Source organism: Calidris pugnax, unplaced genomic scaffold (assembly GCF_001431845.1).
Source record: "Calidris pugnax isolate Ruff unplaced genomic scaffold, ASM143184v1 scaffold252, whole genome shotgun sequence".
Lineage (NCBI taxonomy): Eukaryota > Metazoa > Chordata > Aves > Charadriiformes > Scolopacidae > Calidris > Calidris pugnax.
In genome coordinates this window covers 4,204,336-4,225,955 of record NW_015091118.1, presented here as the reverse complement: position 1 = coordinate 4,225,955, position 21,620 = coordinate 4,204,336, and the positions used below count along the sequence as shown (strand labels likewise).

Genomic DNA, 21,620 nt, shown 5'->3' with positions numbered 1-21,620 from the left:
ATAAGAACTACCTTCCATGTTTATCATGTATAAAAGCGGTATAAAAATACTAAGTGAATGCCTATTCTTTCTTGTAACAGGATCAAGAGTGGGAAGCATGCTAGTGTACTTTTTTTTACAACTTATTCAGGGTCCTGACACGTGTCATGGGATTGGTCCAAGCTCAATGGAAAGACCAGGTTCTTAAAGCTTCCTCTCTAGTAGTTGTGTCGAATGTTTAAGTAAATAAGTATCTAAAAAAAAATACAATACTGAATTTACTTGAGTTGTCTCTGCTGTCGAGCAATTAGGTGTCACTCTTGTTGTTTCTAGTGTCATAATTCTGTCAGTTCCTAGGGACCTTAGCAAAAAAACAAGGCATAAAAGATCTGAACTTGAAACTGAGCTTAAAAGTAAGCAAAAAAGTCTAACGCACATTTGATACTTTCTTTCTACATCAAAAAGCAGAAAAGAGGTCACAGGCTGTAATATGGCTTCTTCATTAGCTACCAATGACAAGGTAGACTGGTTTCTATTTAATATGAAATCTAAGTCAGTTGAGACAGGCCGGGCAAATCTTTCTTGTTAAGCATCATCATTTGTGCTAGCTGTAACTGTGTCAAAAAAGCACGCTCTAATGAATAAGACTTCCAGAAAATTAGTCAGATATGCATTATAGTTATAAAAGGCCCTCTAATCATACAGAGCTCAAAACTGATATATTAAAACATAGATATTTTCTGTTGATAGAAAATCATCTTTTTAGGTCACAAAACCAAGCGGATCTCAATTTTCCCACTGGCAGTGGGAAAATTTTCCATTTCTATGACAGTCTGGAACAATCATCAGAGGACTCAGTTAAATCTTGTTTAATCTGTTGTGTGATATAAACACATTTCTCCTAAAGAGGGTTACACAGTGTGTCAATGTGCACTACAGGCCAGATCTGAATACAATCCAAGGCAATGAGAATCTGTCCATTGACTTGAGTCTTAATGTGACTTCAAAGAAGGTAGAACCCTGCTGACTGACATTAAATTCTCTCCATTCAGTTCAACACCAGCATAAAAAAGCTTAACTCTCCTTTATAAAAGGCTGTAATCTTGTCATAGTGAGTTTAATGTTGTAAACCATTAATAAAAACGGTCTTAAATATTCCTATTTAGCTTCATGATATCAATCAGTACTTTTCTGCATATTAGTCCTTTTGTAAAAGGAAATGATTAACTGTCCCAAGGAACTATGAAGCAATACACTCAAGGTATGGGTATCCCATTGCTAAGAAAAGAGGAAAGGTAAAATCTAATTAAAATCAGCTGGTGGCTTTTATGGCTGGCAGTAACACTAGCTTGGAGCAATTTTAAAATCACTGTTGCTTTGTTGTTGATGGAATGGCTTTTAAATCATACACAGGAATTTGGGGAGTATGTAAAAAAAAATGGTCCTTGGGATCCCTTTTTCCCTCGTTTATTGCATGGGAAAAGGATCAATTTAAACCACCAAGAAACTGGTGCAATAAGCAGCAGATGCATAACAGTTTATCTGCATGCCTTTCTCATTAGTGCTACCTTTCTTTTTTTGTTTCTTCTCAGGACTGGCTACATGCTCTGTTGATGGAAGACAAAGGTGGAAGTTGTACTATAAAGTGTAACAGAAATAATGAGATGTAAACACTGAAATACCATCAAGGAAATATTCTTAAAAAATGGAAAGGCAAAAAATATCCACACTGTGGCCCAGGGAACCATTTTCTAGTACTTATACATATGTCTTGACGCAGATCTCATTCTGCAGTGATTAATTAACTTTTTCACTAATATATGTAAGCAGATTCAGTTTCCTAGGGGTGTTCTAATTAATTAGTTTTTCGCTCTGAATAATGTAGCTTTTCTAAACGGAAGCCTCCTGACTACATGCATTAATGGATTCTTTAAAATCTTCTGGCAGTTTTCTTATGTTCTACTTTGAATGTCACAACAGTGAAGTGTTAGCTACAAAAAACACTCCAGTAACTTTTTTAGAAAGGCTTTGAGGCTAGAAGAATCAGCATTATCTTTTATCTTTTGTTACTTGAAGTTTAAATAATGCTCTCCCTCCCTCCCTAGTCAGCAAATAGTACAAAGCCAAATCAAGCTCAAGTTTAAGAAAAGAAAGAAAACAGCCAGATACAAATGAAATACAGAGACACAGTGATCCAAAATAAACAAATCCTGACACACATCATTACTAAAGCACACACAGAGGGAATTATAACGGCTAAAAGGGAACTGAAAACTAGAGGCCAATGGTATCAGTTTTCACTGCAATGTCCCAATCTGGCAGGAGGAACTGAATATTTATCAACTTATTTATTTAGTTTCTCTCCTATATTTATGCATTTATTTAGATAGTTTCAATTCCCCAATTAGAACTCTAGGCATTTGCACCACATAAAATCAATAGGTTTATTCCCCACCCCCAGTTTAAGATACTGCATGTTTACTGAGCTGCCAAAATGATAAACCCAATCCTCTTAGCTTTAGTAACATAAATTCGCAGAGACTGTTCTTCAGCCTGCAGCACAGGTCCTACCCAAACACTGAAACATCCATTTCTTCAGAACTCCAGAATCTCAAATATAAAATAAAAACAAGCAAAAAATGCCACTTTTCTCATACTGGGCAACCAACCTACCAAAAAAGGTACTGCGTGCAATGCCAGTTCTTTCTTCCCAAACATACTGCCCATCTTCCTTGTATTCAGCTGAACCAAGCTTAAAGACTATTCTCTGTCCTTACACTGTGTCCTTACATGTATTCCTCAGGGCTTAGTGTTGGGACCATTTCTGTTTAACATCTTTATTGATGATCTTGATAAGGACATAGAGTGTATCATCAGTAAGCTCACAGATGACACCAAGTTGGGCGGGAATGTTGATCTGCATGAGGACAGGGAGGCTCTGCAGAGAGACCTGGATAGATTGGATCAATGGGCCAATGTTAATGGCGTGAGCTTCAACAAAGCCAAGTGCCAGGTCCTGCACTTGAGCTACAACTGCCCCATGCATCACTGCAGGCTTGGGGAAGTGTGGCTGGAAAGCTGTCTGGCAGAAAAGGACCTGGGGGTCCTAATTAACAAGCGGCTGAATATGAGCCAGCAGTGTGCCCAGGTGGCCAAGAAAGCCAATGGCATCCTGGCTCGTATTAGAAATAGTGTGACCAGCAGAAGTAGGGAGGTGATTGTCCCACTGTACTCAGCACTGGTGAGGCCACACCTGGAGTAGGGTATCCCATTGCTAAGAAAAGAGGAAAGGTAAAATCTAATTAAAATCAGCTGGTGGCTTTTATGGCTGGCAGTAACACTAGCTTGGAGCAATTTTAAAATCACTGTTGCTTTGTTGTTGATGGAATGGCTTTTAAATCATACACAGGAATTTGGGGAGTATGTAAAAAAAAATGGTCCTTGGGATCCCTTTTTCCCTCGTTTATTGCATGGGAAAAGGATCAATTTAAACCACCAAGAAACTGGTGCAATAAGCAGCAGATGCATAACAGTTTATCTGCATGCCTTTCTCATTAGTGCTACCTTTCTTTTTTTGTTTCTTCTCAGGACTGGCTACATGCTCTGTTGATGGAAGACAAAGGTGGAAGTTGTACTATAAAGTGTAACAGAAATAATGAGATGTAAACACTGAAATACCATCAAGGAAATATTCTTAAAAAATGGAAAGGCAAAAAAAATCCACACTGTGGCCCAGGGAACCATTTTCTAGTACTTATACATATGTCTTGACGCAGATCTCATTCTGCAGTGATTAATTAACTTTTTCACTAATATATGTAAGCAGATTCAGTTTCCTAGGGGTGTTCTAATTAATTAGTTTTTCGCTCTGAATAATGTAGCTTTTCTAAACGGAAGCCTCCTGACTACATGCATTAATGGATTCTTTAAAATCTTCTGGCAGTTTTCTTATGTTCTACTTTGAATGTCACAACAGTGAAGTGTTAGCTACAAAAAACACTCCAGTAACTTTTTTAGAAAGGCTTTGAGGCTAGAAGAATCAGCATTATCTTTTATCTTTTGTTACTTGAAGTTTAAATAATGCTCTCCCTCCCTCCCTAGTCAGCAAATAGTACAAAGCCAAATCAAGCTCAAGTTTAAGAAAAGAAAGAAAACAGCCAGATACAAATGAAATACAGAGACACAGTGATCCAAAATAAACAAATCCTGACACACATCATTACTAAAGCACACACAGAGGGAATTATAACGGCTAAAAGGGAACTGAAAACTAGAAGCCAATGGTATCAGTTTTCACTGCAATGTCCCAATCTGGCAGGAGGAACTGAATATTTATCAACTTATTTATTTAGTTTCTCTCCTATATTTATGCATTTATTTAGATAGTTTCAATTCCCCAATTAGAACTCTAGGCATTTGCACCACATAAAATCAATAGGTTTATTCCCCACCCCCAGTTTAAGACACTGCATGTTTACTGAGCTGCCAAAATGATAAACCCAATCCTCTTAGCTTTAGTAACATAAATTCGCAGAGACTGTTCTTCAGCCTGCAGCACAGGTCCTACCCAAACACTGAAACATCCATTTCTTCAGAACTCCAGAATCTCAAATATAAAATAAAAACAAGCAAAAAATGCCACTTTTCTCATACTGGGCAACCAACCTACCAAAAAAGGTACTGCGTGCAATGCCAGTTCTTTCTTCCCAAACATACTGCCCATCTTCCTTGTATTCAGCTGAACCAAGCTTAAAGACTATTCTCTGTCCTTACACTGTGTCCTTACATGTATTCCTCAGGGCTTAGTGTTGGGACCATTTCTGTTTAACATCTTTATTGATGATCTTGATAAGGACATAGAGTGTATCATCAGTAAGCTCACAGATGACACCAAGTTGGGCGGGAATGTTGATCTGCATGAGGACAGGGAGGCTCTGCAGAGAGACCTGGATAGATTGGATCAATGGGCCAATGTTAATGGCGTGAGCTTCAACAAAGCCAAGTGCCAGGTCCTGCACTTGAGCTACAACTGCCCCATGCATCACTGCAGGCTTGGGGAAGTGTGGCTGGAAAGCTGTCTGGCAGAAAAGGACCTGGGGGTCCTAATTAACAAGCGGCTGAATATGAGCCAGCAGTGTGCCCAGGTGGCCAAGAAAGCCAATGGCATCCTGGCTCGTATTAGAAATAGTGTGACCAGCAGAAGTAGGGAGGTGATTGTCCCACTGTACTCAGCACTGGTGAGGCCACACCTGGAGTACTGTGTCCAGTTCTGGGCACCTCAATACAAGAGAGATATCGAGGTGCCGGAGCGAGTGCAGAGGAGGGCAACGAAGCTGGTGAAAGGCCTGGAGAATGTATCTTATGAAGAGCGGTTGAAGGAGCTGGGACTGTTTAGTTTGAGGAAGAGGAGGCTGAGGGGAGACCTCATCACTCTCTACAACTACTTGAAAGGACATTGTAGAGAGGTTGGTGTTGGTCTCTTCTCACAGGTAATTAGCGATAGAACAAGAGGGAATGGCTTCAAGCTGCAACTGGGTAGGTTTAGCCTGAACATTAGGAAATAATTCTTCACAGAGAGTGGTCAGACACTGGAATAGGCTGCCCAGGGAGGTGGTTGAGTCACCATCCCCGAATGTGTTTAAGAATCGTTTAGATGTGGTGTTGGGGGATATGGTGTAGGGGAGGACTTTGTAGAGTAGGGTTGATGGTTTGACTCAATCATCCCAAGGGTCTTTTCCAACCTGAATGATTCTATGATTTATGTGCCTGATGGAGTCTAACATCACTGAGGAACACAAAACACTTCACTCTACCAAAGTCCTAGCAACTGACATTTTCCTGGTGGCTTTTATTAGTTTACCACAGTTAAACGCCAGTAATATCTGGCTGGGTCTAGGCTGGCTGAACATCCTAGCCAAACATCACCCGAGTCCCAGTTTCAGCCAAACTGCCTCAAATGATATAGGCAATGACCTCAAATGAGCCTTCAAAAGAAAACTACCGTGCTCCCTAACTGCATTTGTGTCATCTGCACTTTATATTGATTTTCTGTTAAGAATTATATCTTTTCCTTTGTGAACATCTCCAGCTGCTATCAAACTACTAATAACAAAGGGTAAGTGCAAAATTCTTTTCCCCACCATCAAATGCAAATGAAGTTGGATTTGAAAATGGCAACTACTTTCCAGAATGTATATTTATCCATCCGAATGTATCTTACCCTTTTCAGAAGTCCAGAGGACTGAAGTGTTTCTATTTCTCAAAAGAGTGCAAAGGGCTCTTCAGTGATCACATCTGACTCAGAATGTTTATTTCTTTCATTTCCTAAACAATGATTTTTTCCACCTATCTTCTCTGTGCTACTTTTCTCCAGGTGCATTTGCACAAAACTGGTTTTGGTGGATCCACATGTCATTCTCATAATTTTGCTTCTCCCTTTTTGTCAGTGTCCTGTTTTTCCTCAGAGTTTGTTTATTGTATTCACAGAAGTTTCTACGGCTCAAAATGCCTCCAGAAAGCCACAGCATTTGAATATCTGTCTAGCTAATCTGACTTCATGAAAAATTCAAGCGCAGTTCCTGAGCTCAACTTGGGGTAAAGTGTGAATAGACTATTTCAGTAGTTAAACTATACTTCAATATGTTTTGACATTTTAATCAAAAGAACCTAATTTCTCTATGTGCATTTCTCAAATTCAAAGGATATATTCAAAGACAGTGGAATTTCTGAGCTCATGCCCTTTAGTAATTGTACAGTAGGCATTAGAGAAACTTTTGGGCTTTGATATCTAATGTTTCCAGAAACTAAAATACCAGCAGAATATCTGATGTATTTTAAACTGTGGTAGAAATTAATGTACAAATTGATCTATAATTTTTGAGTCACAGCAGACAGTTATTATTCAAAAGTCCAGTTATTGCTAAATTAAAAGTGCAGGAATGTGAAGAAAACATGTAACTGAAAGCACAATTCATTATAGAGATGACTGAAAAGACTTTAGAACAAACAGAAAACAGGACTTTCAGCTAATGGTCATGATACACTAACATATCCATTACAAACAAGAAAGACCTGCATTTCCTATAGTACTTTCTATACTGGGATCCCCAAACTTGTTCAAATATCACAAAATTTCTTGGATGAGGCACTAGTTATTTACTTTAGATACGTGGGAACGGAGGCACTGGCAGTTAATGCACTTTGCCCAAAGCCTCCAAATCCTATGTTTTATTCACAAGGCTATTTTTGCCTCTACTTACAATACCCTACAACGTGTCGCGTGTTGAATATCCTACAGCACATCACACTACAAACACATAGTCTTTGAAAATCTTTAAACTGAATCAACTTTCATGTAAGTGGTCAGAGTGAATTTCTGATGTTACTTCTGACGTGTAACACAGACAATCTGCAGCTAAATGGAACATCCCACCTTCCCCTACTCACCATCCCACAGTTGTTTCCAATTGGATAGCTAATGCAGAAGTAGAAGTCTTATCCTCCAGAGCAAAATATACAAACTGTCATTTTTACCCATAGTCTGCTACTTTCATGCAGTCTTATGTAATTCAAATTCTATCCAGTGAGAAAAATGTGAATTTGTCCAATAATCTGGTTATTACTACATAATTAATATTAGCTCTTGGGTTGTGAAGGTTGTTACAAACTTGTTCCCTAAGAAAATCTATTGGACAATGTAAGCTGCAGGCAGAAAAAATAACTGCAGCAGCCCATCACTCATAACATACTCACACAAAAGCCAGTCTGAATCTAGGAGAAAAGAATGATAATAAATACAGCACAATAGGAAAGAGCAATGTTACCACACTTTGAAAAATATGTTAGTAATGTAATTGAAAATGCCTTATGCTGTATATAACAATGCATGGCAGCTAACCAGTGCTTCTAAGTGGATTACTATTTCCCTGGCCAGAAATCTGTGCTGATAAGAAATGGCATCCCCCCACTCCTTCCAATGTAAAAGTCCTTCCTTACTATCCCCAGCCCCCGCCCTGAAACAGTGGTATTTAAGTGGCTCCTGTATGCACTTTCCTATCTCAAAAAGAAAAAAATGTTATTTCAAAATATGTTGAATGCTTGAAAATGTAAGGATTTTCTCCTTAAGAATAGAATACTCTTCTTCCCTTGGTTGAAACATTAAGTCATGATGGTTTCCAAGCTGACACACCAATTACGATGGGTTGATGGGTCACACTACATTGCACTGCAGCAAATCATGAAGCATTAATCTTGGAAATTAGAGAGAGCGTAACCCAGACAGACACACACACACTCCCTTTCCCTCTTTTCAGCATTGCTAGTTGCTGTAAATTCTGTCCAAATTAAAAAAAAAAAAAAAAAAAACAAACACAAAAAAAAAAAAAAAAACAAACACAAAAAAAAAAAAAAAAACAAACACAAAAAAAAAAAAAAAAACAAACACAAAAAAAAAAAAAAAAACAAACACAAAAAAAAAAAAAAAAACAAACACAAAAAAAAAAAAAAAAACAAACACAAAAAAAAAAAAAAAAACAAACACAAAAAAAAAAAAAAAAACAAACACAAAAAAAAAAAAAAAAACAAACACAAAAAAAAAAAAAAAAACAAACACAAAAAAAAAAAAAAAAACAAACACAAAAAAAAAAAAAAAAACAAACACAAAAAAAAAAAAAAAAACAAACACAAAAAAAAAAAAAAAAACAAACACAAAAAAAAAAAAAAAAACAAACACAAAAAAAAAAAAAAAAACAAACACAAAAAAAAAAAAAAAAACAAACACAAAAAAAAAAAAAAAAACAAACACAAAAAAAAAAAAAAAAACAAACACAAAAAAAAAAAAAAAAACAAACACAAAAAAAAAAAAAAAAACAAACACAAAAAAAAAAAAAAAAACAAACACAAAAAAAAAAAAAAAAACCAAACCAAAACAAAACAAAAAAGGAGAGAGATGCAATTGACAGATTCACAATGAAAATTTACCTAAACCCCTGCTAAATGTTCACCTAAAACTGGCCACAACTGGACACTTGCACAGTTCTTCAGTAAAGCTCATTTTGGGAAGAAAGCATGCAAGTTGTTTCTTACCTGTAATATGGTAGCTAACCTGCCGGTTGACATCAGACGTGTCTTCATCCCAGGTGCTAAGAACAGCCACAACTTCCCCTGGAGGGTCGCTCTCCTTCACTGACCCTCTGTACACCTCATGCTCAAAGACGGGTGCGTTATCATTTATATCCGTCACAGTAACTGAGACCAAGGTTGTTGATGACAAGGATAAAGCTTCACCCAGATCTGAGGCCACCACTGCAAAGGTGAAAGCAGGATCCTTCTCATGGTCCAGATCCTTCAGCGTGCTGATCCAGCCACTGTTGCTGTCAATGGTGAACGCTTCTGTGATCTTCTCCAGCTCTGACTCCACCGCGAGTGTGTATGTGACCTGTCCATTTGCACTTGAGTCCGCATCAACCGCTTTAACTTGCATGAGTTTTGTTCCTATGGGCATCCCTTCCATTATTATAGCATCATAGCTAGCTGTTTCAAACATGGGCTTGTTGTCATTTACATCCAATACCTTTATCTCCACATCCACAGTCAACACAATGTCTACTTTGTCCAACTGAATGGTGGCCGCAACTTTGAAGTGAAAAGCAGGATTTGTCTCGTGGTCAAGTCTCTTATCCAGTTTTATGAGCCCCGTGTCTTGCTCTATGATGAAAACCCCATCTTTGTTGTTTTCAGTCAGCTCACCATTAACTGTGCTATATAAAGCACCCTGATTAGGCAAAACATGCAGAATGTCAATGGTGCTACCTATGAGGGTGTCTTCTGCTATGGTAAAAGAATACTGGGGCTGAGAAAAGGAAGGCAAAACAGTTTCTGGGGGTAAAACATGGATGTAGACAGGAATGAGGGAATGCTTTACAGGAATGCCACCATCAACTGCTTTGACAAAGAATGACAGGACCGTGTTTTTCAGCTGGTTAAAGCTACCCTTGGTGACCATCCATCCATTGTCTGGATCGATTTCAAGCAGATCAGCTACTGAAACAGAGGCTTCACTATACAGAGAATATGTAATTCTGGAATTGGCTCCATCATCTGGATCTACTGCTTGCACTTGGGTCACCAAGTAACCTTTCCCAACATCTGCTTTGACACTTGCTCTGTATTCGACCATCATAAATTGAGGAGCATTGTCATTCTCATCCACTACTATCACTCTCACAGTGCAAAACGTAGTCCTGCCACCTCCATCGAGGGCTCTCAAAAATATACCGATATCACTTTCCAGTGGGTTCTCTCGGTCTAACCTCTCAGTTGTCAGAATCTGCCCATTGCCATCAATCAAAAAGCGGTCCTTGGCAAAGTCATTTATTATGGAGTAGCTTATCTGGCCGTATACACCTGAATCCCCATCTGTTGCCTTCACATGGATTACCTTGGTTCCAGGAGCGGCGTTTTCTCTAACCTCTGCAACATAAACGCTCTGTGAGAACACGGGGCTGTAGAGGTTGGCCCCGAGGATCTGTATGTGCACCTGGGCTGTGCTGGTGAACAGCCCGTCAGACACAGAGACGTTTAGGCTGTACATGGGCTCCATTCTCTGTTTGCGATGGTTGGAAAGCGTGATAACACCACTCTTGCTGTCCATGATGAAACTGGTCCGATCGTTTCCCGATAGGATGCTGTACTCCAGTCTGTCAAAGTCAGAGCTGTCAGCATCAGAGGCTTGGACGCAAGTCACAAAATGACCCCGAGGTGCCAGTTCACTCACATACGATTCATATATTAACTGGTTAAAAACTGGAGGGTTGTCATTCATATCCGTTATTGAAATGCTAACAAGAACCTCACTGCTTAGTGGTGGGAACCCGTTATCAGTCGCTCTGACTTTCAAGCTGCACTGCTGTATGAATTCATGGTCCAGCATCCGGGCTGTCAGAATTAGGCCACTGGTACTGTCTATATGGAAATAGTCTGTGCTGTTAAAGGTGTCCTGGACTATCTGATACTGCACAATCTTGTTATTGTCAGAGTCAGCATCGATAGCAACAACCTGCAGTACAGGAGTCCCGATCAAAGATGCTTCAGACAAAGTAGCATTATAAGCCGACTGCTCAAAAACTGGAGGATTATCATTCACATCATTAATGATCAAGTCCACAGTGACCTCAGCTCGAGCACCAGTGAGGGCATCGCTGGCTCGCACCATCAGCTTGAAAAGAGAATTTATTTCATAATCCAGTGGGCTGATGACACTCAGAACTCCAGTATCGAAGTCGATATTAAACTGGTTGTAGGGATCTCCATCAACAATGATATAAATGATACCCTGGCCTTCTGGACTCGTTGCATTTATGCTTAAAATTGGTGTGTGCATTTCTACATCTTCATTCACAGAAGCTGTATAGAAGGGCTTGTCAAACACAGGCATTGCTTTGTTAACAATAGTAATGGGGAGCTCTACCAAAGCAGACAGTGAAGGGTTACCACCATCTTTGGCAAGAATGATAACCAAATATTCTATATTAGATAAATCCGAATTGAAGGCTTCTTTTAAAGTGACACTGCCAGTTCCTCTATCAATTTCAAAATGTCCATAGTCTTCCTTCAGAAGGTAAGACACCTCCCCATTTTCACCCTTATCTTTATCAATGGCCGTCACTCGATATATCAGGGTACCAGGCTCAGCATCAACTTGCACGGCAGCATAGTATGGAAGCCCTACAAACACTGGGGCGTTGTCATTTATGTCCTCAATGTAAACCCTCACCACCACTCGAGCGACACGAAGGTGATCTAGTTCACGGCTTGCTTCCACCACCAGCTCATACAGCTCTTGCTCCTCTCGGTCGAAGGGGATGCCAGTTGTCTGAATGACTCCTGAGGTGGACTTGATTTTAAATTTGTTGCCTGGGTTTAATATACTGTATTTCAAAGGCTCATTGAGGCGGTTACCGACAGCATTCACCACAGCGATCTTGGTGATATTGGTGCTGTTTTCTGAGATGGAAGTGGAATAATAATTTTGTGTGAAATGGAGCCCACTATCCATGGCTTCTTTTACCATTATTGTCACCATAGCAGTGCTATAAAATTTCCCATCAGATACTTTTACTATTAGCATATAGTGGTCTTTGGAGAGGCTATTGTTCTTAATGGTGAGTACCCCTGTACTTGAATCAATTAAAAAATGGTCCATATTGCCTTCCATTAGACTATATGTTAGTTCAGGAGGGATCTCTGAATCTGGGTCTGTAGCCTTGACTTTGAGAACCTCAACACCAACATACGTGGGCAGGAGCAAGACTGTCTCAAATACAGCCTGGCTGAAGACTGGTGGGTTGTCATTGACATCAGTTACCTCAATGGTCACTTCAACTGGGCTCTCCGCTGTCAGCTGGGGATTCCCACTGTCTCTAACATGCACGTGGAAGTGGAAGTGGGCTATTGTTTCATGATCTAAATTTGCAATTGTTCTGATTGCACCTGTGCTGGAATCTACCGTAAAATACTTTTTTGCAGTAGATTCAACAATCTGGTAAACAAGCAAAGCATTCTGGTTGCTGTCAGCGTCAGTGGCACGAATCACCAGGGGACTGTTATTCATGCTCCGGACTATGCTATTTACAGGAGCGGCTTCACTTATGCTGCCAGAGTACTGAGAGAAGAGAAAAACTGGTGGGTTATCGTTTTCATCAACAATCTGAATGTTCACAGTGGCATTTGATGCCATGCCTGCCATATTTGTTGCCTGGACGATGAGATGATAGAAGGAAGCACGCTCGTAATCAAGGGCCTTTTGACTGGTGATCACTCCAGAATATGGGTTTATAGTGAAGGCTCCATCCACATTCCCATCTTTAACCTCATAAACTAACGTGGACTGACTGATAGCAGAGAGAGAGATGACAGAAGTACCAATATCCACATTTTCATTAACCTCTGCTTGGTATTCTTTGAGAGTGAACTTAGGGTGGGAGTTATCTGCCATCGTCACAGATATCCGCACTATTGCTGTTGCAGACAGCGGTGGAGAACCTTGATCAGCCACTTTGACTGACAAAACAAATTGTCCCATTGTGGTCAAGTCTGGCTCCTTCAGTAATGTAATGATACCTAAAACTGGTTCAATCTTGAATGTGTTTCCCGTATTTCCTAAAAAACAAATATTGGAAGCAAATTAGAAATGAAATCCAACACCTAACGATAATTTAAACCAGGAGCAATTAGCTGCAATTTGTTAAAAGTAGTTACTGAAAAAAAAAAACAACATAAAAGAATTCTAAAGGCTCTTCCAGCCTTCATTTCTGAAAATCAGGCATCTCATTAGATGGTAAAGGTGTTCAAACCTTCAGAAACTCACGTGCTGCTATCTATATCTTGATTCCGAGTATCAACATCTGAGCAAGTACTGCATGTACATTACTCCTACTGAAGTAGGAAAAAACATCCCTAAAATATGGGAATTAGTCAAATACATGTACACCTAAGGCAAAGAAATTAGATCAGAGGCTAACAAGCCAATTACATGACAAACGGATAACAACTCAGGCTCTTAATTGAAGGGGATATTAAGCAACCGTAGAGAAGATTACAGTAGTTCAAGACTCAAAGAACTGAATATAAAAAGGTTAAAGTGGCATTTAGAAAAATAAAACAGAACAAATAGCATAGAAAATAGATTCAAGTATCTTGTGGCACAGAGGTTTATTACATGATCTCTGAGGAGGACGAATCTAGATGAATGAGATTTAGCAGAAAATGTCATGAAATATCTGTTATAACATGAAAGCAGGGATATCACTGACTGCATAAAGGTGAAAACAGTGAGTTTGGACCTAGGACCTTCTTTGGGGTCTTATTTTACTTTTAGCCTTTTTGCCAACCTCGTCTTTTGCATGACAGACTAAAAAACTTTTGATATGTTTCCCTACCCTGTAATTAGAGATCACTTTTATTAGGCAATCAGCTGTTTCCTTGAGTGCCTGCTTAAAGTATAGGATGCTGTCTGTGTATATGGCAAGTATAAGAACGGGTCCAGAGGAGGGCCACAAAAATCATCAGAGGACTGGAGCATCTCTCCTCTGAAGAAAGACTGAGAGAGCTGGGGTCGTTCAGCCCAGAGAAAAGAAGGCTCCGGGGAGACCTTATAGCAGCCTTTCAGTACTTAAAGGGGACTTAAAAGAAAGATGGGGGCAATTTTTTTAAGAGGGCCTGTTGCAATAGGACAAGGGGTAATGGTTTTCTAGGGGTAATCTAAAAAAAGGAAGATTTAGACTAGCTATATGGAAGAGATGGAAGTTTTTACAATGAGGGTGGTGAAACACTGGCAGAGGTTGCCCAGAGAGGTGGTAGATGCACCATCCCTGGAAACATTCAAGGTCAGGTTGGACGAGGCTTTTAGCAACCTATCTAGTTGAAAATGTCCCTGCCCATTGCAGGGTGGGAGGACTAGGTGACTTCTAAAGGTGACTTCCAAGCTAAAGTATTCTATGATTCTATGACTCTTTTTTCTGAATTTGATTCTAAATAGAAACAGAATGTACTGAGTTAGAGTGAATCCAATCATTATAACGTATTCCTGCTGTTATAATTTATATGTTAAAATCCAGAACTGCTTCCAATCTACAGCCAAGCATCCATCCATGACCTGGAGAGAAATACGTCTCAGGTAACTGGTGATAAACAAGAGATTTCTTTTAATGGTGATTGTTACAGGTGCTGTGCACAGAGCAGTAAATGTGAAAATTGTAGCTGGAATACCAAATACATGGAATACTAAATGAAGTGAGTCAATGTGAACTATTTTAAAGATGTGATTCACTATCTGTTGTAAATTCTGGGGATTGGAGGCTAATTTAAGCTACATACTACTGTATGTAGTTCAATACTGGTAGTGGCTTTCTATTTATATCCATCCTTTCAGATCGGTAAAGTTTACTCTACTAGCTAAAACAAAATTGCGCTATTCACTGAGGAGCTGAGATTCTGCCAGAGTTACAAATTCTCATAAAGATCACAGTAACTGTCACATTTGCAGACACTACAAATGCTGCTGCAGCTATTTTGTCAGTGCTTACTAATACAAATAATTTTTAGCCACTGACTGCCTCATGTAACCAGAGCTGGTTCTTCTCCTTCAGGAATTTCTTATGAAATTATACAAAAGCTACTTGCTTTACCAATTTCTCTCTTCACATGTAAGGTGATGTAAGTAATTCCCCTGAATGAAAGGGCTGTGCACAGTCTCAATGCTGTACTTAAAATCGGCATCCTCAACTGCAGATTTTATAGATCGTAGAAACTACAGCAGCAGAGGGCAAATTTTTGATGCATCTGGGATTGGAACATCTGTGGATAATGAAACTGGGGGAGTGTGTGGCTTAGAGCAAATGGAAGTTTGAAGTCTGACACTGCAGGGAGAGCTCATGATGGAACAGAAACAGGCTGTAATGGAATAGAGAGCCTCTAGAAAAGAGAAGAAGATGCAGACTAAAAAGGGCCATCCAACAGCCAAAACATCCTTTGTAATCATAATTTTTTCTGTCTGCATCATGTATGATTCCATTACCAGTGTAAAGGAGCCATACTCCTAGAATGTCAGATTGCTCTTTACATTGTGGTAGCACCTATAGGTGATTGGGTTGGAGCCCATAATAGTAATAACGTGTCAAGAAAAAAATGGGAACAGTCTTGAAAATCATGAATCCAGAACCTGCTCCGGTCTGCTCAGAGTTTGTACTATAAGGCACAGTGTTGTCCTGCCTGGGCATGTGTAAAATTTCCCCTGAACATTGTTAAAGGCCACTGGAGAATACTGAGAAATAACTGGTACGATCAAATGCAGTGCGTAAAAGAAATATTTGTTTTTTAGCGTTAAGATCTTTGTACAATCACAAGGGTCTAAGTTCAGCACTTTTAGCTGCAAAAGACTTCACCTCCTGGTTTGCTTAAGGGACTCGACTTCCACAGAGCATACAGGGTAATGACAGAAAAAAAGTTGCTTGGCTCTTCTCTAAGCTTCAGGTTACATCAATTTAATTTAAGGTGTGAGCTTGAATTACATGAAGTTAAATCAACATGAGAGGATGCAGATACTCTTACTTCATTACTTACTTTTTTGTCATTTAGCTGCTCCTAATTGACATAAGCCATCCTAGGTAGTGACAAGTCTTTATAATAATAAAAACATCAATAATGATCCTGTAGGATCAGAGCCTCCTGCTGGGAAAGGCTTGTGACCTGATTAATATGGGGACAATCTGCCGTATATAAGACTTTTTTTTAGGGCAATATAGGTTTCAAGTTTTGCTATTATTAAAATGGAAAGATTCATATTACTAAAAAAGAAAAAGTCAAAATGAAACACTAAAAACCCCAAAAGTTACAAATTTCTATTTCCTTTTCCTAGGCACCCCTCTTGTATATATGGTCATGGTTTATCTTGGAGATAATTCTTAACTTCAGATTCACATGAGCCAGAGAAAGTTGCATTCTCTTGCATGTGTGCCAGAGAGAATGCAGATTTCCCATGGCCATGCTGTTACACCAGCAGAGGAATGCTTTTGCTGGTACAGAGTATGTGATGAATGTAAATAAATGCAAGAGCAATTTTAATCTGGTATCACCATGCCCTTCCCAAGTTTCAAGAGACCTTGTGCCACTGAACTGCTACAGCTCTGCTGGCAGAAGTTTTTAGCACAGCCCTACTGTTAGTCTCCATGCTCCTCTGATCCAAATATTGGCAAAGATGCCAGGATGTACCAGCTGTGGTGGCACTTGTTTATGGAAGATCCACTGTGTACTAGACTGAAGCCAGCAACCTGAAAACAACTCACTTGTTGTAGTTTGAGTAACGATCTTCTGTGATGGTTTTGAACCAATGACTTAGAGGTAAAAGGCTCTGCAGCCACCTAGTGAACGTGAATGAGAGTCTGTTCTGGCAGGTTTTGAGTATGGTAACTTCAAAATAAAAAAACAACCGGCAAGAAGGTGTCTCTTTTTGCCCAGCCCTACAGGAGAAGGTAGACCAAAGAAGCTGACTTGTGTGTCGCCATCACAGCACTGCTCTGTGCACAACATGAATCATGATGCTACGTTTCCATCCTCTGTCCTAACCTGCTTCAATAGTGTAGATAAGCTCTGCGTTTTCTCCTTTGTCTTTGTCCAAAGCTGTGACCTGCAAGACTGCTGATCCAACTGCCGCTGATTCAAACACTGAGGCTTCGTACAACGGGCTGGTGAAGTATGGACTGTGGTCATTGGAGTCTTCCACATTTATGATGACTCTTGCCAGGTTTCTTCTGTAAGGGAATTCTTGATCTCGGACCTATAGAACAAGTGTACAGTAGACATCTTGATATCGATCTAGTAAAATGTCATAAATATTACTTCTCTGGGTGCTAATAATATTCCGTTCTATTTTATACAAAGTAATTAAAAAATCCATTTGTCCCAAGGTCTGGTAGATAGTAAAATTAAAGAAACAGGAAGAGATTAAAGACTTTTTTTTTCATTTGTGAAAAAATGAATGGCACATCATGATGTGAACTTCTAAAGTGGTAACTACATGACATCTTAAATTCAGTTTCAGGTTTATAACAAATATTTTTTTTAAATACATAATAAATGGTCATGCCTTTGCCCTGCCAATCCCTACTTTAAAGCATAAAGGCTAACATACCTTGCCCAGTTTTATTCTTTCAAAGAGCTACAATTTTACCCACTATGATCAGCCGTGTGTCAGTCTAGAGTCTGTAGCTGCCAATGGACTTTTCCATCATTATATATGTACATACCTTTTTGAAGATCACAATATCAATAGTAAACAGTAGGAATTACCTTAAATGCTTAGCACTCCCAGCACAGGTATCATTTATTGCACCTCTCACAACCCCATACTAAAAATCTCAGCATTGCGACACTGACAATCCTGCCAACATGATGCCCAAAAGTTTGGTTCTCCAGAAGTAGAACAATGCCCTTATTGAATTGTGGAGACCAAACACAAGCAGTGGGAAATGTGCTGTGTCTCTCTGTGCATTTGTTTATTTCTCAGCCTGCCCACCAAAGGACTTGCAGCTCGTTACACTGTGAGCTGAGACCCCCCTGAGCTCCTGCTCGCTGGATCTCACAGCAGCTCTCTGATTCCTGTGCTCCCCCACTCAAAGATGGCCTCGTACCTAACACACCATGAGATGCTTCTTCAAGATCTCTTCTGCAGGAGTCTTAAATGGTTAAAGAAAATAGGGGACTACAATGTTTAAACTAACAGAGATTATGTTTTTACTAACCCCCAGTCCATAATATACATTCTTCACTTGAAAACAGACAGACCTGTGTTCTGCAATTTACGCAAACTGAGCAAAAAATGGTAATTAATTTTTTCCTGCATACCTTTGGAAATGTAGCTGAAAGTTACTTTGTGTGACAACTTATATACTGAAATAAGTCAGTGAAAGTAAACTATAAACGAGGCCTGTATTCAGAAAGGCTGTAGCATTGTCCATGGCAGGAAAGCAGTTATCTCCCTGTAAATAACTTCTCAAATAACTTTCAGCCTAACTTCAGAAACTCTGAAAATTACCTTGAGCGAGAGGACCAGATGCCAAGAGATTAAATAATTTCCTGCTTGCTCTCCCTTGAGATAGCAAATCATATCATATTACATACAATGAATTCACAATAAGTTTTCCAAAAAGCCCAAAAAAAAAAAAAAAAAAAAGTAATATGAATACACAGCAGGGCAGGCAAGATGAAATTAATGACTACTTACTGCACTGAAAGTCCTTTGCTCATGCCAAGACTATGGCATGTATGCACCTGGAACAGCAGTAATTGTGTCCTGACCCAAGTGAATATTGCATTCTTACCATGACATTAAGGATGTGCTTATCTTGAGCTTCATGGTCTAATCTCTCAGCAGTATAGAGCACCCCAGTGCTGGGATCAATTCTGAATTTTCTCACGCTGACTGTATCGATGCTGCTGTGAATAGTGTAGCTCAACTTATGCTTTTCATCTCTGTCTATAGCTTCAATTTGCAGAATTTCAGTATCAGGGAGGATGTCCTCTGAAATGGTGACATCGTAACTTGGGTGAGAGAATTCTGGGCCATTATCATTGTTATCCAACACTTTGATAAGAACCTACAGTTAATAAAAGAAAAAAATTTGAAGTTATTGAATTCTAGTCGGATTACTGAATAGGCACCTAGAGAAATATAATTTACTTCAGATGGCTGACGAGGTTACACTGCTGGATGGTGAGGCTGGGAAACATCATTTAATATTAAGTGCTTACTGTTCAGATCAAAGAAATCATAAGGATATGACTTTGGAGGCAAAATGTTCCTAATTACAAGAGCTACTCAGAGCCTGACAAAGAAGTCCATATTTCCAGTATCTATAGATTGGAAAATATTCCTACAATGGTCACAGGAAACGTTTTGTAGTCCCTTGTAACTGCTCTGGTTACAAGAGACTTCTAGAGCTATTATGGGATTTCCTTTCCCCTTCACTATTAATAAGGCTATAAAAGAATCCTTTTCATGTTACTTAAATCTGCTTTTAATGCAATCAAGATTCTGCTAAATCCTGTTGTTTTCTGCCTGATATATTGTGTTGGGACATAATAGCAATGTCAAATCATGAGGGCAGTGAAGACTCCCAGTCCCTGTTACACCTTGGGCCATGTTGAGAAAGGTGACACTTGGTGAGGTGAGAAGAGGAGACCCCACCTCACGACCACACAAGCCCATCCCACACAGATCAATATGTACCACAAGGACAAGTAATCTCAGGGCGCCGGTGACAGGGAGGGATTATTTTCATGGTTTCATCCTTGCTCTTCCTTTGCCAGTCATTTTTGTCTTTATTGCCAACTAATTCACTTTCCCCTCAAACACCTATTTGCCTCCCTTCTGTTCCAGTTTATTAAGGGCAGGACTGCTGCTAAAAATGTGAATGAACACTGTGCCATTTGCTTTAAGTCTGTCTTTAAAACCTGGGTGCTGAGCCCCAAAGAAACTTGGAGAGGCAGGAGGCTGACAGGATGCTGCTGGTGGTGCCTCTTACACCCATTTCCATCTACCACAAGCTGTCCCAGGTAGCTAATAAGAAGCACTGCTTTCCAAGCTTTGCCTTTCGACAGCTATGTGACTATGCCATGTTTTGTATGTGTGGCTCAGATGAGGTTTTGTGGTTTTCACCACTGGAGGAGTCACTCCCCGGAGAAAATTTGCTTTCCAGACTTTATACCCTATGGATTACTTTGAGCAGCGTGGCAGCAAAAACCTTGATAAACTACACAATACTGAAAGCTGCAATGCAAAAAGTTGCCTCTTTTTCAGTATTTGAAACAAAAAGTATCTTCTGCAGAATGATGTCTGTGAAAGCACACACCTAATTTTACAGTGACTGAAATGGAACAATCTTTTCATTCAAAGGCTTTGAAATAAGAAATAGTCCAATGAATGACACAGGAAAGGCCGTGAACAGGACTCTTCCCTAAGACTAGGAGACTTGACCCATCCCTCATGGCATTTTCTTTGTTCTGAAAAGTACTTGGCTCTTTTTTAAGCAAATATTTTATTACTCTGCTTGATCAAGCCCTGCTCACCCACACTTTCTTAACAGCAAAAAAATACAGTTATACTGCTATATTGCACAAACAGATGTTGGCCTCAGAGAGAAATGAAACCTCAGATTTCCATGATATTTGGAAGGGTTTGCAGAACACATTACCAGAAGGAACATGAGCAATTGTAAGCGGCAGTTGTAATGAACTAGCCTGGGAACTGTTTAAGAGACAGCTGAAATAAAATGCTCTGTAAGTTAAATGGCATAGGACTTCAACCGCACATTCCATACGATTTAATTTTCACCAGATTATGGTACGCCAGAGTGAAGCAGGGCGAAGCTTATATTAAGTTATGCTTCAGTCTTGGAGAGACAGCAGTAAAACTGGGGGGGAATATACATTGCTGGGCCTATAATAATGATGAAGAGTTATTTAGCTTTTTATATTTTTGTTGTTGCTATACAATATATCAAGGAGTATTTCTGACTTACTGAGGAAAAAAAAAGTCAAACCCATATCTGAAAAACATATGAAGAAATGAGTTGTAATATATGAAATAAAGCCCAAGGAAGAAAATGAAAGTCGTCAACTCTACTCTAATGGGACACAAAGCCAGTGCTGAATCATTTTCGTTAGTGTAAGGAAGAGATGTTGAAGCAATCTGAGTTGGGGATAATCTGATTACCTGTGTGTAATGCTTAAAGACATCTTTTCAAACAGTTTTCATATTCTTAGTCCTTAGCAGCTCCCAACGTAACATGGCTGGATTATTTTACTGCTGCATTGTTAACATAGGCAACAGCACCATTTAGTTTACTTTTAATTAGTGGCCAAAACCTTTGTCATGTATCATTTTAGATAATTTAACAGGGAAGCAAAAACTTTTCAAATACATTCGACGGAAAATACCAAGAGTGTTTGATTCTGCTGATGCTAGTACAGCATGGTCTACCTTGGACAAGTAATCACGTTTTTAACATTTGTTTTTATAATTTGCCTGTAACATTTGTTTTTACCATTGTTGTGTGCAAGCTCAATCTATTCCCTAAGAAAAAAAT

General features: G+C 39.3%; 1 protein-coding gene across 2 annotated transcripts in view; it reads right to left on the bottom strand.

Annotated features, from left to right (window-relative positions):
- FAT3 (FAT atypical cadherin 3) overlaps window positions 1–21,620 on the bottom strand; it is a 430,327-nt gene that overhangs the window by 70,284 nt on the left and 338,423 nt on the right. For both annotated transcript variants that reach the window (XM_014958334.1, XM_014958335.1), the window contains exons 8-10: window positions 18,855–19,130; window positions 17,101–17,311; window positions 9,064–13,137 (exon numbers count right to left, since the gene is read on the bottom strand). In XM_014958334.1, the coding sequence (XP_014813820.1) occupies window positions 9,064–13,137; window positions 17,101–17,311; window positions 18,855–19,130 (4,561 nt within the window). The remainder of the gene's footprint in view (window positions 1–9,063; window positions 13,138–17,100; window positions 17,312–18,854; window positions 19,131–21,620) is intronic.